This window comes from Macaca mulatta, chromosome 2 (genome assembly GCF_049350105.2).
Source record: "Macaca mulatta isolate MMU2019108-1 chromosome 2, T2T-MMU8v2.0, whole genome shotgun sequence".
NCBI lineage: Eukaryota > Metazoa > Chordata > Mammalia > Primates > Cercopithecidae > Macaca > Macaca mulatta.
The window spans coordinates 122,404,455-122,421,773 of NC_133407.1; the positions used below are offsets into that span (position 1 = coordinate 122,404,455).

Genomic DNA, 17,319 nt, shown 5'->3' on the forward strand with positions numbered 1-17,319 from the left:
AAGGGCTGGATGAACTTTGAAAATATTATGCTATTTGAAAGAAGCCAGGCACAAAAGACCACATATTGTGTGATTTACTTTATATGAAATGTCCAGAATAGGCAAATTCACAGAGACAGAAAGTAGATTAGAGGATGGCTGGGCTGAAGGAAAGGGAAACGGGAAGTGACTGCTAGTGGGTATATGCTTTCTTTTTGGAGTGATGAAAATGTTCTGAAATTAGGTCAAAATGATGGTTACAGAATCTTGTGAATATACTAAGAACTCCTGAATTTCTTACTTTAAAAGAGTGAATTTTATTGCATACAAATTATATTTCAATTAAAAAAAGCAGCTTGGTAATCAGATGTGAACATGAGAATACCAGCTGCTTGATTTTAGCTGCAGCAGTGAACAAGTAACTTGCTGTTCTTCAGTTTTTTGGTCAAGAAGTGGGATTAAGCGTTCTAATGTGTCACACGGGTATGTTAGTTGGCTCATCATTGCCAATACATACTTTTACAATGAAAAAGACATTTTATTTTAATTTTCACAATTTTTCTTAAGAAGAAAGCCTTAATATGTACTTCATATGATTAAATCTTTCGTTTGATTTACTTATTTAATCCACAAGGCTGTACTGTGCCTGAAGAACAACCCTGGGTTCTAGGAGAGAAGAATAAGAGGGGATGTGGCAGTGATTAAGCCAGACAAATCTAAGCCTGGGCCCTAGTTCCACCAATTGCCAGCTATAAATGACTAGGAAAATTACCTAACCTCTCTATGCATCAAATTCTTCATCATGGGGACCAAAGTACATACCTCACAGGATTTTTGGTGAACTAAATGAAATAATATTACATCGAATGCTTAGTAGAGGCACCTGACAAACAAATATACTAGGGAGTCTCCAAATGTATTATTTGTGTATTATTTGTACTTTTAATGGAAAATGTTTGAATGTGTACTTTGTAATATATGTTTATTTATGAATTAAATATATGTATGACTATTTTAAAATCATATGTAGAGTACAAAACATACACAAAAATGGAATTAAAATGCTTAGGATTAAAAAGACAAAATTATTTTCAATTTTTCTTCCTGAATCTGAATGGGTTGTCTTTGGTACACACTTTTAGGGATGAGCACAGCCCTCTTAAGAGACCACTGAGTTGGCAGTCAATACATACAGTCCCTGTTATTATTATTTTTTCTGCTCATTTTCTCTGTCCCCCTTCTTCCAGTCTTTCATTCATTCTGTAATATGCTAGGAACTGGGAGCATAAAGAAAACAAGACATACTTCTGTCCTCATAGAGTTCACAGTCTACAAAGGGAGACTTGAGAGGTATTATATAACTGGAATTCTAATGTACTGTGAGAAATACAACAACAGAGGTATGAGTAAGATGTCTGCGGAATGCAGCACAGATGTGACTAACCGCCCAGTGGAATTATAGAAAATCTCACAGAAGTCTAAGGTGGCATTTGAGAGTAATTAAATTTGTTGACAAATGGAGTTAGTGGCCTTCAGAAGGACTCCCACCACTGGCAGGCAGTATTGAAGCTGAGGCTGAAGGAATAGGTAGCTGGGATATTCCCTATATTCCACTGCAATAATGGAAATAGATTGATTCATTAATTTATTCTGTAGAAACTTACTGAGACCCTATTATGTGCCAGGCACTGTTGATCTATATTTGCTTAAAACTCTGCATTTCCATGATTTTATTTCATACAACAGCAAAATGTATTCTGACAACACCTTGGAAGGGGCAGCCAAAATCCAGTAGAGAGAAGAAAGCAACTTTCCCCAGCATCACTAATAAAGCAACTGGTGGTGGAGTCAGGTAATTAACTTAGTCTTTCGAAATGTTTTTGATTTGCAATCTCTTAAATCATTTCAAAATCACCAGAAAGGCTAAATCATTTATTCGTTATTTTTAAGAAGCTTTGCAATAAAGTCTTTGCATTAAAGTGGACTCCAGCACAAGATGTTATCTAACTAAATTACACCACTGCTGAGAGGCAAAGTGGCTTATGTAATACTATCTCTGAAAGGCTCAAAATGTTATGTATAACTCAATTTCATCTCAAAATATCCTTGTAGGAAAGAGGGGAGACATTATCAATCAGATTTGTCCTGGGAACGAGGCAATGGTCTGAAGGCTATACACAATTCAGCTGTGCTCAGATTCGCAGGCCAGTCCTTTGCTCTCCAAGCCATTCAAGTCATTCGTTTTCACTGATCTTTCTCTAGACATTATTGGGAGCCTAAGCCAGTGAAGTTACAAAGACGATTAAGATATGGCCTTGCTTTCATACACCCTACATCTATCAGGGCAATTGAGAGCTATAAAGAAGGAATTCCAAAATAAGGTAGTATATGTTGAGGTATAGTATTAATGATCACATAGGTCCTTGATAATGATTAAAAGGAAAACTGATAACTCCAGCAAAAACATAAAACATATCAAACAGAAACAACCTTTCAACTTGATGCCCTTCGCCCAATCTATTCCTTAAGCTGCTAGGACAGAATAGTTTAATCAATCAAATATCTGATGATAGAAGTTTGGGAGCCTCAGATAGGAACCAGTTCTGCTAAACGTTGGGTGACACAAGGCTAAATCTACAGTGGAGGTGTGGAGAAAAATGAGACATGGCCATGGGATAAGATCAGACCAAGAACCTCACTCTGTTCTTTATGGGTTGAAGAGGAAGAAAATTGGGAGAAAGCTGGGATGTTACTTTTTTTCTGGAGCCTATAAAATCTGTGAGACTCTTTCAGTATCGGGCTTGCATTGTGACAGTGCCTGATAGTCATGGCCCAGGAGACATGATGTTGCAAAAACTTTTAATACAAGGACTATCAAACAATATCTACCTTTGTATTTTAAAAAAATTATTCCCAGTGTAACTTTTAAAAAAAGCACTACTACAAAGGAAATGGTGGCTTAACTTAGGATATATTATTAAAAACAACATAAGAGAAGGGAGATATACAAAATGGTCTGGCATTTCAGAAAAGAGAAAGACCATTTTGTGGAGGATCAGTTAAACCTTCATAAAGGATGGAGGAGATGGTCCCTAAGAAGGGGCTTGAAGGAGAAGGAGGGCAATATGGCAGCAAGTTCCAACCATCAGGCAGAAAAACAGGGGGCAACCTGGAAGTAGGGAGCTTGTGTTCATATCAAATAATTAAATAGACTATCAAGTAATACTTATACATTACTGTTCCAGCAATGAAGTCAGTAACACTGTTCCAAAGCACCAAGGATAAGAATACCTATAATTTATTCTAAACCTTAAGAGACCAAATGGCTTCCCTTTCCCTGCCCAAGTTTTATTAAAAGTCTAAGATTCTACCAAAAGATATATTCTTAATAGCTTCCAAATGGAAATTGCCCACGTGCCCATCAACAGTAGAATGGATACAAAAAGAATGATACAATCACACAGCGGAACACAATACAGTAGTGAAATGAGTGATGTATTGAATCTCATGAACAAAATGCTAAGTGAGAGAAGCCAGACACAAAAGAGTACATATTGGTAAAATCAAACATGGGGATAATTAGTTGTGAGGAAGGAATAGTGACAGGGAGGGAGCACAATGGGGCTTCTGGGGTGCTGGTCTTGCTCTTTCTTGATCCAGAAGATGGTTACATGGGTGTGTTCAGTTTGTGAAAACTCATCAACATATAGGCTTATAATATGCACACTTCTCTCCAATCAACAACAAAGTCTAAGGCTCACTTGTGAATCACTGGAAAATTCAATCTAAACAGTCTCAGCAGGGGCAAAAAAAGCATTTTGTAAATGCACCTGGGAGCCAGTATCACTGGTGGTTTGAAATTTATATTTATTAAAACTTTATAGCTGTCATTAGAAAGTTCTGGAAGATGTTTTTGGACCCCAACACGACAGTAGGAAAAGTACTAGAAGTCCGTTTTCCAAAGCTAATTTTAAACTTTAACTGCCATTTGAATTTGAGGATTAATCTCCTCTCTATTGCTATTTGCAGACAGTGTTTAATCTCCACAGTGACATTTTAAATAATAGGTGATGGTAAATTAATGTTCCAGGGCATCTCTTCACTAGCATTCCTGAAAATTTGTTTCAGATTCTTGAGCTAGGCATCACACCCAAGAGTTTAACCTGATTCATTGGGGATGTAGGCCCAATAACAAAAGGAATGGAGAGAAGACAGTAGCCACAAGCACAAGCTGTAAGTGACACATATTTGTGCACATAGTTCATTCACAATGTATGGTAGCTTTTAGCACACGTCTCTACCATGCAAAAGAGTAAATTAAAACTTAAAGACCAAGCCACAGCACAACTTGAAAAATTTTACTAAATTTAAGGGATGCTATATTGAGTTACATAGCAGGAATCAGGGGTTAGGCCATAACCAGCTGGTCAGAATCTAGATCGTGTGCTATGTTCATGGCAGGCACATGGACCTAGGCATAACCAGACTTGATGCTGCCTTTGAATTATCTGTCATAAGCATTTTAGAATGTGACCCTGAAGACATTTCATAAGCCTGGCTCAACTCATACTTCATTAACTGTGCACATCACTCACTTAAGAATGTCTCAGGTAGAGGATTCTTGGGTAATTAAATCAACTGGTGGCAAAATTCCTTGTAAAGAGATAGATAAGTTTCCATCTCACACATCTCTCTCTTCTTTGGGGAGGAACATGCATGAAAGGTTTTGTAAAAAGTATTTTTATATTGATGTGCTATATTTATATAGAATAACCTTTTACTCTATGACCTAAATAGAAATATACTTCCATACATTTTGCTGTGATAGCTTGCTAATTTTCAGAAAGAATTCTCTGACAAATAGAACTGAACTCTTCTTACTAACCTTAAAGTGAATTGAAAAACAAATTTTAATTTTCCCACACCTATCTTCTGAGTTCAGGGTACGTTTCAAGCTTAACAATGAACTATACACTAGAAGGAATATAGTAAAATCACATTGAATAGGTTTCATACTATATTCAAGGATATGCCATCTATGGGGCATATCCTTGTAGCCTTGTACATGGGACAAGCATAGTAGCCATTCAATAAATGGTAGTTTAAGATATTATTTAAAGAACCAGCAGGAAAATTATTACTGAGACTGTTTACAGAAATGAAAATAGAGGAGGTAAGCCAACTGATATGTCTGGAGTGGGAAGAAGATAACTTTAAGTAAGCTTGAACTGTTTTAGAATGTAAAGCTTTGGTTGAATAATGACAGATATACCAACATTTGTGTGTGCTTTTGCATATTAAAATACTTTAAAGCATAAAGTGGCAAGAGAAGTTAAGTTGTCACATGATCATGGAATTTTTTTCAGTGGCCTCTAATTGGGGGTAGCAGCCCATTGTGGTGGAAGGTGCCCTGGCTTTTCTGTCCCTAACTCCTGGATTTGACACTGCTTTGTCACAATCTAGACAACAGTGAGGTGGAGTCTTTCTGCTTCCTTGTCTGTCAAACAGGAACAATAAGGCCTCTTGTGAGGGTTGGAGATAAAGACGAGATAAAGTAAGGAGCACCTTGTAGAAGGCCTGGCATATGGGAGATACCTCAAACCATTAAAGTCACATAAAAGCTTCTGAGTCAAGGACTTCAGATCTCAGTGCTTTTAGGAAATACACTCAGCTTAGTACCTTTTCCATGAAGAGGTGAATACGACTTGCTCCTATTTAAAACCTGGAAAACCAAGACAGCAGAGAAGATAAATGTCTTCAATAAACATTTGATGAGTAGGATGCTAACCTTAGCACTAGAATATTAAAGAATTGACAGTGAACCATCATAGTGTTGGCTAAACAGCCAACTCATACTTCTGATAGCACCTTAATGTCTGTCAATTCTTTCTAACTACAATTTCTGAAACTTTTGAGAACTTGAAATTTCTCCTCTTCATTAGAATAATGGGCGCATTCTTTGCATACCAAGCTGCTCAGAAATGGAGATATCAAAATGTCTTAGTGACTTCTGCTATTCCATACCATTACCCAAAACTTGAACCATAATTCCATTTTACTTATTTAAAAATACTTCTACTCCACACCGTTTTGCCTTTGCAACCATTACATTAAACATTAGCTACAAAGAAAATGAAAGAAACAAACCGTTCTGTAGCACAGCAAGGCTTCAGTCTGAAAAATATTTAAAAAGAAAGCAGACGGATAGGAACAAGTTACACCTGGAAAATTTCTATGCCTAATTCAAATACTTTTACTGGTAGTGGAAATGTTATTTAATCACCAAATTCTGCAGTTTCAGCAATATCCCCAGCAGTGCACTGACAGACAAAACTGAGATAAGGACCTTGTCTTTTCTGAGACAAGAAATGAGTGCAGTTTTGACAAAACATCAAATATCAGACTGTTTTCCAAAAGCTATTGGTAGGAGTGTCCCACTTAGTAAAGGAAACATTGTCACCATGGTTAGCATTACGGTTTATGAACTGCTACTAGTTCTGCCCAAATTCAATTCAAGACCTCAAGCAGGAAGCTACACATCTGCAACTTAGCTGTGTGAACAAGGTAGACACACAGAGGGTGGCCTCTGGGGAATGATCAGAGAGACACTGCTTCCTGCTTATAAATAAATATTTTTCTCTCTTTAGGGTATCCCTGAGAACATGCCAATATGTTACCTGGCAGAAGGCACACAGAAATTCACTCTGTTAGCACTTGATTCAACTATAAATAGCGAGCAGGAAGCACACAACCACAGAGCCACCACCCTTACAGAACAGTATCTGTAATTAATTTATGGAATTTTATGAATTTGAAAAGGTTTCATTTGCTTTAGAATGCCAGTCATACTGGTTTATATTTCTGCCTAACCACTCAGCAAAAGGTAGAAGAAAGTACACTTCAGATTAGGGGCTAGGTGTTCTACATGTGCTATCTAATTTTACACTCAAAACAACCCTGTGGGACAGGTATTATTTTCTCCATTTTATAGATGAGGTAACTGAGGCTCAAGGACATTAAGAAATGTGTCCAAGGTTGCATAGATAAGAAAGAACAAAGCCAGGACTCAACTCCAGGCCTGTCTGATTCCAGCTGGTGCTCTGAGCCATGGTGTCCACTGCTTTTGACTTTTCAGTCATGGAGAATGAAAATGTAGATAGCTTTGACAGAGGGTTCTGTTTGGGGAAGGCTGTTTATCAAGTGACCCAGGGCAGCATGAGGCCAGTGGGCACATGTGGTAGAAACTGCTAAAGGAGGGAGAACCACCCCTAAGTGAACCTGCACTGTTGGCCAGGGCAATGAACATATGTCTAACACACAGGGTGACCTGACTCTGAAACAGGCGTTTTGAAATAATGCAATGTTGTTGTAGCTGAAGGGAGAGAAGGGTCAGAAAGACATTTATGGATTCTTCAAACAATGGGGTATTGTTGGAAAAACAGTTGCAAATGGCCAATTTGAGTGGCAAATGGGAAGAGAGACAGATGGCTTCAACAAAGAGTATTATATACCCTAGAAAAGGCAGAATTTTATATAATGAAACAATGCTTTAAAAATACTAAAATAATTTACAAATTCATTTTTTCTCTAAGTTTATAGAGCACAAATTGCAGAGACTTTTATTACTTTAAAAAATGTGATGATAGATTTTCTCCAATACTGAGTTCAAGTATATCAGGGCAGAAATGAAACTAATTCTTTTACATTATCCAAAGGAAATAGCTTGATAATTAAAGGGAAAAATGTTCTCACACTATTCTATGGCCTAAAATATATTCAAAAGTGTCCTTCCATAATTCAGTTTTGATTTTCAAAAATGGAGATGTGAAGGTTAAAGTCAAAAGTTACATGGCTCATTTTACAATTCTTTTCCTATTAAAAGTCATGTCTCTTTTTTTCCTAAAGAGAATACCTGAATTTATAATTGGTAGCATATTTGGTCTTTCTTATGAAACTAAGCATTCTTCAGTAAGCTCAAACGTTTTCTGGAGCTACAAAGCCTGTTACATAAGTCTTTTGTTTGTTTGTTTAAAGAAACACATAATGACATTTGCCAGTTTAAAATGATTCGTTCAAAATTGTTTGAATACAGTTATACGTGGGAAAAAGTTTAATTACCAGCTATCTACATGGTTGCAATATTACCCAGAGGGTTGTACTTCTTTCTTAATTAAAAATATTTGAACCTAATAATAGATAACTCTATTAAAATATGAATAAAACATTGCAAGAACAAGTTTACCAAGCAGTTAGCAAATCATTTTCAGTAAGCATTCCTTAAGAATTACTAGTACTCTTCCATATCACGGGATTAGGACAGTTCTCTTGTATCTCCTTTTGTAAGAGTCTTATTTTCCTTTGTCTTCAAGTTGCTTCACATTGGCACTTTGCAAGAGCACAGATTTTCAATGGGATGTCTACTTACAATTCCTGATTGCAGTACCTTGATTGCTAAGTTGATGGCTAAGTTCCTTCCACGGTCTTTCACAGTACTTATCATGGTTTATAATTAATTCACGAACAATTTGTTTATGTCTCCCTCCCAACAGACATGAGGAAAGAGGCCTTATCTGTCTTAGTCAACTGTTACATGTCTAGCACCTGGGAGAATATCTGGCCTGGTAGGTGCTCAAGAGAAAAGGAGATGTTCTTACTTATCCAGAAGTAGAGCCAAAAGAGCTGTATTCCATCATCTAGAGGGCCTTTATTTTAGAGACACAGCTTAGGTGATAGAAATCACCAACATGTTAGTGCTCTAAATATATGAACTACAATGCTAGCCAGCAAAGATGATTTTGTACCTACATTCATAGTAATATTAGAAAGACTTCTAGCCCCACAATCTTTCTCAAAATTTTCTTCTTGCATCAAGGACATTTCCTATGACTCACACTAATAGTATCCTTCTAGGCCTGACTGGACTTATGATGTCTGTGTTAGAGTTCAATACCAGAGCTACAATAGTCAAAGCATTAAATCTTAACTACCATGAAATAAAGAAAAACTTCCATTCAAATTAAGTCCATTTGTGGGGGAAATCAGGCAAGAAAAAAGAAATAACAGGCATCCAGACTGGAAAGGAAGAAGTAACCTATCTCTATTTGCAATGACATGATCTTGCATATAGACACACCACATGAAATTAAAAAAAAAAAAAAAACTACTAGAAGTAATAAATTCACCAAGGTTTCAAGATACAAAATCAACATACAAAAATCAATTGTATTTCTATACATTAGCAATGAACAAATCAAAATAAAATTAAGAAAACAATTCCATTCACCATAGCATCAAAAAGAATAAAACACTTAGAAATAAAAGATGGCAATATTTCCCAAACTGATCTACAGATTCAGTGCAATCCTTACCAAAATCCCAGCTGCCTTTTTCACAGAAATTGACAAGGTGATCCTCAAATTCATGTGGAAATGCAAGGGACCCAGCATAGCAAAAACAATGAAGAAAAGAAAGAGCAAAGTGGAAGGATTCACATTTCTTGATTTCAAAGCTTACTATAGAGCTACAGTAATCAAGACAGTGTGGTATTGGCATATGAATAGGTATATAGATCAATGGAATAGAATTGGGAGACCAGAAAAACAATTCTTACATGCACGGTCAATTTAATGGGGAAAACATAGTCATTTCAAAAAATGGTTCTGGGACAACTGGATATTTATGCAAAAAAAAGAAAAAAAAATAGGTGGACCCATCCCCCAACACCACATATGAAAAATTAGATCAAAATAGATCATAGAAATAAACTTAAAAGCTAAAGTTATAAAATGCTTAGAAGAAAACACAGGAATAAATCTTTGTGGCCTTGGATTAGGCAGTTGTTTCATAGCTACAATACCAAGTGCACAAGCAACAGAAGAAAAAAAAATAGGTAAACTGAATTTCATCAAAATTAAAAACTTTTGTGCTTCAAAAGACATCATAAAGAAATGCATAGAAAACCCACAGAATAAAAGAAAATACCTGCAAATCATATATCTAATAAGGGACTTTTATCTAAAATAAATATAAAGAACTCCTACAACTGAACAATAAAAAGACAACCCAATTTAAAAATAGGCAAAGGATTTGAATATGCATTTCTCCAAAAGAGATATGCAAATGGCTAATGAGCACATGAGAAGATGCTCAACATCATTAGTCATGAGGGAAATGGATATCAAAATTACAGTAAGATACCACTTCACACCCACTAGAAAGGCCTTAATGTAAAAAAGAGACAAGAAACATTGACTAGGACATGGAGACACTGGAACCCTTGTGCATTCCTGGTTGGAATGTAAAATGGTGCAGCTGCTTTGGAGAAAGTTTGGCATTTCCTCAAAAGTTAAACATAGAGTTCCATATGACCCAGAAATTCCACTCCTAGGTGTATATACTCAAGAGTATTGAAAACATATACCCAGGTGAAAACTTGCACACAAATGTTCATAACAGTATCATTCATAACTGCCAAAAAGTAGACACCACTCAGATGTCCATCAACTGATAAATGAATAAACAAATACGGCATATCCATACCATGGGTTCAGGTGTAAAAAGGAATGAAGTGATGCAACATGGATGAACCTTGAAAACAGTATGCTAAATGAAAGCGGTCATACACAAAAGGCCACATATTATATGATTCTATTTATATGAAATGTCCAGAATAGGCAAATCCATACAGACAAAAAATAAATTAGTGGTTGTCAAGAGTTTATGGGGAGGAGTAATGGGGAGTAACTACTACTGGGTATGGGGCTTCTTTTGGGATGCTGAAAATGATCTAAAATTAGATAGTGGTGATGGTTGCACAACTCTGTGAACACACTAAAAACCAGTGAATTGTACACTTTAAGAGGATGAATTCTATGTTGTGTGAATTTAGTCTCAATAAAGTAGTTATTTTTAAAAAGTCACCCCATGGGTCTCTGGGATCTGGGGAAAAATCCCTTTGTGAGTTAGTAAGCATACAGCACTCTGAGGAAACTCATTTTCATAGATTCTTAGCTGCAAATACCAAGTGGAGAAAATGCTGTTGTCTAAAAGGTGTCTATGGAAGAACACTCCATTCTCATTGTAAATTTGCTTTGAAATGAGGCGCACTGCTTTATGACTTCAATTATTTTGTATCCTGTTAAACTAAGATGATCACATTCACAAATGTGAGCCATAGATGGTAATGATCATGTGGGCCGAGATACAACTTTTTTTTTTTTTTTTTTTTTTTTTTTGGGACAAGGTCTTGCCTGTCATCCAGGCTGGAGTGTAGTGGTGTGATCATGGCTCAGTGCAGCCTTGAACTCCCGGGCTCAAAAATTCCTCCTATCTCAGCCTTCCAAGTAGCTGGGACTACAGGTGCATATCATCATGTGAAAAAAAAATTTTTTTCTTTATTTTTTTTTTTTGTAGAGAAGAGGTCTTACTCTGTTGACCAGGCTGTCTCCAACTCCTGGGCTCCAGTGATCCTCCTGCCTCAGCTGCCCAAAGTGCTGGGATTACAGGTGTCAGCCACCACACCTAGCTGAGACACAACATTTTATTGGTCTGAGTTTTGATACTGAGTTCAAACTTCTCTGCACGTATGGGAAACAAGGCCTTTATACCTTTAACCCCTCAAAGATTAAGTTCCTTCCCCTTCTTCATCCCTTTGAAATGATTGCTCTGAGTCAGTCTCCTTAATGTAAAAAGGAATGAGTATTCTCATAGTGTTCTTTTGAGGAAGAAGAGACATACCAGGCTTGTGCTTTGTGGGTTCTGGAAACTGTCTTATCAGAAAAGCCTCTTAAATGAAGATAACAGGTGAGAGTAAGTCCCTGGCTCTTCCTCCAAACTTTGGTCTCTTTGTTCCTTTTATTATTTCCTGGTATTATTAGAGAGAACTATTTTTTAGGTAGTGTACTTTGTTGAGTACTTCAAGTTCATTTGTGCCTGAAGTTTCCAAACTTATCTTTGTGCACTGGTTCTACTTCTAAAGAAAAAATAAAAAGATCGAAAATCATTAAGTTTTTGGATATACAGGATGACAGACTCTATCTAATAGAAGGTAGCGGACAAGAAATTAGGGAGGAACCTAAGTGGAATGCTTCTCAAAGACTTGCTTTGTTTCTGTTTTTGGCAGCCCAGTATTGGCTGCAGTCAAGTGAAACAGTACCATAGAATAAATCTATAAGGCTAGTCTATTAGCTACACTCAAATTCATTAGCATAACCAAAGGAAAAAAATTACAATTAGGTGGAGCAAGAACGTTTGTTTTACAAAAGTTTTCAAAAATGAAAAACATGCAAAAAATTACTGACAACTTTCATCCTAAATCACCACAAAGCAAATACATTTTCACTAGATTAAGTGATTTACTATTTTCTCATGTACACAAACACATACAAAGACAAGCGCACACATGCATGTGATCGAAAAAGAGGAACACATTTCAGTTCTATCTTTGGATGTTTCTTGACAGAGGCATCAGTTCTACAAGACTTAACCCATGTTTATGCCGCATAGCAGGCTGGATATGGGCAACAGTTCTAGAGTCAGTATCTAGATTCAAGTTGTCCCTCCTCAACTAACTAGCTGTTGTCCTTGAACAAACTGCATAACCATTCTAAACTTAAGTTTCCTCATCTGAAAATGATGTGCGAATAATGGCAGCCCTTATCTTGCAGGGTTGCTGTGAGGATTAAGTGGAGTACTTCATGGAACAGGGCTTGGCACAGTGACTGGCACATGATCAATGTTCACAAAATATTAGCCACTTCTATTTTGCTGATGATAGTGATGAATATATCTACTACCTATGCCAGGTAACAATTAATCCACTCTAACTTGCTTAGAACATAATTGAACCAAAACTTTACAATGCAACACCCACAGAATATTTAGGACATGAAACATAAAGAAAATCTTTAATGTTTTAAAAAATGGAATATACATGTCCTTTGTTCTGCATAGCCTCATTTGTTTTCTAGTTTCTAAGTGCAGCTTATAGGGGAATTGAAGGAAGAAAAGTACTAATATAGGAAGGAAAAACTCAATCTGATGGACACGAATACAGCCACCAAACTAGCTGCGGGATTTATTCGATGACACTGCTTTACTGTTAACCTTCACTCATATCATTTATTATTTGGGGAACTGCTGTAGAGAGACCAGAAAGTGAATAGAATAATGATGTTTTTACGGCTCCTAATGTAGATTGTTATTGAAAATTTGTCAATTTTACTGGCAAGCTTTTCGCTGAAAAATAAGATCATCATTTATAATTTGCAGGCAGGGATAACTACAAATTATGGGAAGTAACTAGAAAATAAAATAACTGCTATGATGAAAATTACATAATTATCTTTCTCATTAAAAACATGAGGTATTCTATTATCCTTGGGATGTGCAGTAGACTCTTTAACAGCTGCTGTTACCAAACTAAAACACATCAGAATAAGAAAGAAAATACAATACTGATCACCCAAATGATGAAAAAGAGATACTGCTAAAAACATGTGTGCAATAGAACGGAACACAGCAGGATGCATTGCCAGCATCTGTAAACCACACGGAACCACTTACAGATGCTTCGGGGATCGAGCTCAGCCTTTCCCCTGAGATTTCTTTCAGGGAGGTTTTGTTTAGTGAAGCTGGCACTTGCTGGGCTGGTAGGTCCTTCGCTTTGATTACAGGGTCTGGAGTTTTCTGACAGGATCCACACCTTCTTCCAGTTGGAGAAAAGCATGTTGTAGGCAACAAACTCATTTGAAAGTTGTTTCTATCTATTTGCTCTGCCGAGGAATCCTGGCTTTCTGTTGCTCCTGCTTCTGTGTAGGCGCTCTTTAGATATTCCTTACTTGTCCGCTTTGCAGCCTCCCCCAGCAGGCTCTCTGATGTTAACTGAGTTAACTCCGAAGGACCAGTTGTTGGGCCTCGAGAACCCTGGATACTGTGGTCACCCTATGTTGGGGAACAAAGTAAAAATCATTTTGAGCAGAAATTTGCAGTGAATAAGTTACTGAGTACAAGTTCTTAATAAATTCATATTTTCTATGAATAAAGCAAAAGCACGTATATGTAGATTTTACTTTAATCGGCAAAGAAAAACATGAGTAACTAAAAGTAGCAATGCAAATAGGTATAAACCATTTGCTAAAATGTCCTGCTATACAGTAGTTGGTCTGGATAAGGCATATTTTTTACTCATGAATAACAAGAGAACATTTAAGAAGTAAAAATGTCTAAAAGAAGAGAATCCAGAGCAAGTCATCTAAAACATCTAAGAATCCTATACTTTGACTTTCTGATAAGTTAACTCCATGGAAAAAGAAATAACTAGAACTTACGGTATTTAGCCTACTTAAGCAGAGAAATGGTACTCTATTAATAAATACAAGTGGGCCTAGGGAAGCATTTTTACCTTATTGTAGGGCAGTTTTGTTTTTCAAGAGCAATAGATAATGGAACATGTTTTATAAAGTATTTTTCTTACTGAAAATTTTAGTTTTAGAAAGGTATTTTTCCACAAAATGTGAACCTCATTAAATATAAATACTTGGAAAGCTGACAATGAAAGCTACAATAATTTTACAAGTCCATAGTTCTGTGATTATCCATAGAAATGCAAAAGTTTAAATTTAAAAAATCTGATAAAGGAAGAATTACAAACATGAAATCAATGGTAATGAAAGTAGATAATGAAAATGAGAAATGTAGTGCTATTTCAATTGATAGATTTTTATGTTATAAAATAATACATTTAAACTGTGTGATCACTGCATGTACTTGTCATGGTAGATTCTTCCAATTTGACTAATTTATTTAAATATATATGGTGGGGCACAGTGGCTCATGCCTGTAATCCCAGCACTTTGGGAGGCCAAGGCAGGTGGATCACCTGAGGTTGGGAGTTCGAGACCAGCCTAACAAACATGGAGAAACCCCGTCTCTACTAAAAAAAATACAAAATTAGCCGGGTGTGGTGATGCATGCCTGTAATCCCAGCCACTCGGGAGGCTGAGGCAGGAGAATCGCTTGAACCCGGGAGGCGGAGGTTGCAGTGAGGCGAGATCGCACCACTGTACCCCAGCCTGGGCAACAAGAGCGAAACTCCATCTAAAAACAAACAAACAAACAAACAAAAAACAACCAACCAAACAAAAAATATAATAAATGGATGTGAAATGATAAACTTAGAATAGAGAAAAAACAAAAAAGCAGAGAACATTTTGAAGACATTATTTGGTGTCTAACAATGCGTATCTTAACATTCAGTTTCAGTAAGCTATTCCTTCACCCTTCAATTTATAGACATACAGAACCCAGCATCTAGTTATTTCTAAGGGTTGGCATTTTAAAAACAAATATTTGGGTGACTGATTGGACTGTTCAATTTCTTCCTGAATGTTTGACCATCATACACACTCAACATAATGATTACAATCTCTGGTGAAATCTTCCTTACAGAAGTGAAGCATGGGTAAAAGTGAGAGAGTTTGCTCTCGGTTGGGCAAGGGACAAGGGAGAGATCTACAAAAGCTTTTAATTACAGGGAATCTAGCTTATTCACTATTCTGTCTTCCTTTCTTCCTCATCACGGGCCAAGTTCATCTAGGTGCTACAGATGCTTGGAGTGTAATGATAGACCAGAACATAATCCCTGCCATCCAGGGACTGTATTCTGAAGGCAAAGAGGAGTCACTGTGTGAAGCAAGGGAATGTCACAATGACACACAATAGAAGGCATGGGTACATGTTTATGGCTACTGTTTGTAGAGTGTCTGGGTTGGCTTGTGGAGACAGTAGAACTGGAGGCCAATCAGTAGACTATTGTATTGTTGTTATTAGGATTATTGAGGTGCCTGAATTAAGGCAATGGCAGTGATGATAGAGAAGCTGGACTGGTTTGAGAATTCAAGTCAGTATGTCAAAGGCAAAGTACGTCATACTGAGTAATTCTTGCAGTCTCTTACACAGAGTATGAGATCCCTAACCCCTGCCCTTTTATATTTTTTTCTTCTTGTGAAATGTAGTTGAGATTAGCAGACAACTGTGCTCTCAAGAAAGTTCCAAGGTTGGACTTCAAAAAGCTCCAGGAAATTAAAAGATAAAAACAAAAAATATAAACTTTATTTCTCAACATAAGTTCCACCAAGGTCAAGTCACTTTTGTAAGCCATGATGCTAGCCATTTAGTCCATCCCTAAGAAACTGAGGATGCTGGGAATATAACCACGCCAATGCAGTCTTTTTTAATATTATTAACTGAAAAAAAGGGTGCCTCTTAAAGATTTTTAAGATTATAAAACAAAAAGGAGTCAGAAGGAGCCAAATCAGGGTTATAAGGTGGATACTTAATAATTTCCCAACAAAACTCTTGCAAAATTGACCTTTTTGGATGAAAGGAGTGAGCAGGAGCATTGTCGTGGTGGAGAAAGACTGTGGGGAAGCTTTTGTGGGTGTTTTTCAGCCAAAGCTTCGGCTAACTTTCTCAACCCACTCTTATAATAAGCAGATGTTCTTGTTCTTTCACCCTCCAAAAAGTCAACAAGCAAAATGCCTTGAGCAATGCCCAAAACCATTGCCATGACCTTTGCTGCTGACTGGTCCACTTGTGCTTTGACTGGGCCACTCCCACCTCTTGGTAGCTATTGCTCTGATTGTGCTTTGTCTTCAGGATCATAGTGGTAAAGCCATGTTTCTTCTCCTGTTACAATTCTTCAATGAAATGCTTCAGGATCTTGATCCCACTTGTTTAAAATTTCCATTGAAAGCTCCGCTCTTGTCTGCAGGTGATCTGGGCACAATGGTTTTGGCACCCATTGAGTGGATTGCTTAACTTTAATTTTTCAGTCAGAATTATGTAAGCTGAACTAATTGAGATGTCAAAGGTGTTGTCTATTGTTTCTGCTGTTAGTCTTCATCCTCTTCAATTAGGGCATGAATAAAATTATTTTTTCCTCACAAATTGATGTGGATGGCCTGCCATTGAGGGCTTCATCTTTAACATTGTTTCATCCCTTCTTGAAACAAGTTTGTAAACTGCTGATTTCTTTGGGGGCATTGTCCTCATAAGCTTTTTGCAAGGCAACAATGATTTTACCATTCTTCCATCCAAGTTTCACCATAAATTTGATGTCGGTTTTTGCTTCAATTTTAGCAGAATTCATATTGCTCTGAAAAGGGATTTTTTTCAAACTGATGTCTTATCCTTCCTTAGTGCTCCAAACTAGATTCTGTTCAGACATGTTATAATAAGTTAGTACAAGTTTATTTTGGTGCATTTTTTAAAAATCAATGTATAGTTTTCTCATAATAGGCATTTTCCATTAACTTTTTGAAGTCCTCTCGTACACTTGGG

General features: G+C 36.8%; 1 protein-coding gene and 1 long non-coding RNA gene across 2 annotated transcripts in view; one reads left to right on the forward strand and one right to left on the reverse strand.

Moving 5' to 3' along the window:
* The window catches only part of CFAP20DC (CFAP20 domain containing), a 298,458-nt gene that overhangs the window by 72,648 nt on the left and 208,491 nt on the right, over positions 1-17,319 (reverse strand). The window contains exon 13 of the mRNA XM_001093761.5: positions 13,543-13,920. Coding sequence (XP_001093761.4) covers positions 13,543-13,920 — 378 coding nt within the window. The remainder of the gene's footprint in view (positions 1-13,542; positions 13,921-17,319) is intronic.
* LOC114676368 (uncharacterized) overlaps positions 1-17,319 on the forward strand; it is a 204,573-nt gene that overhangs the window by 9,487 nt on the left and 177,767 nt on the right. The window lies entirely within an intron of this gene.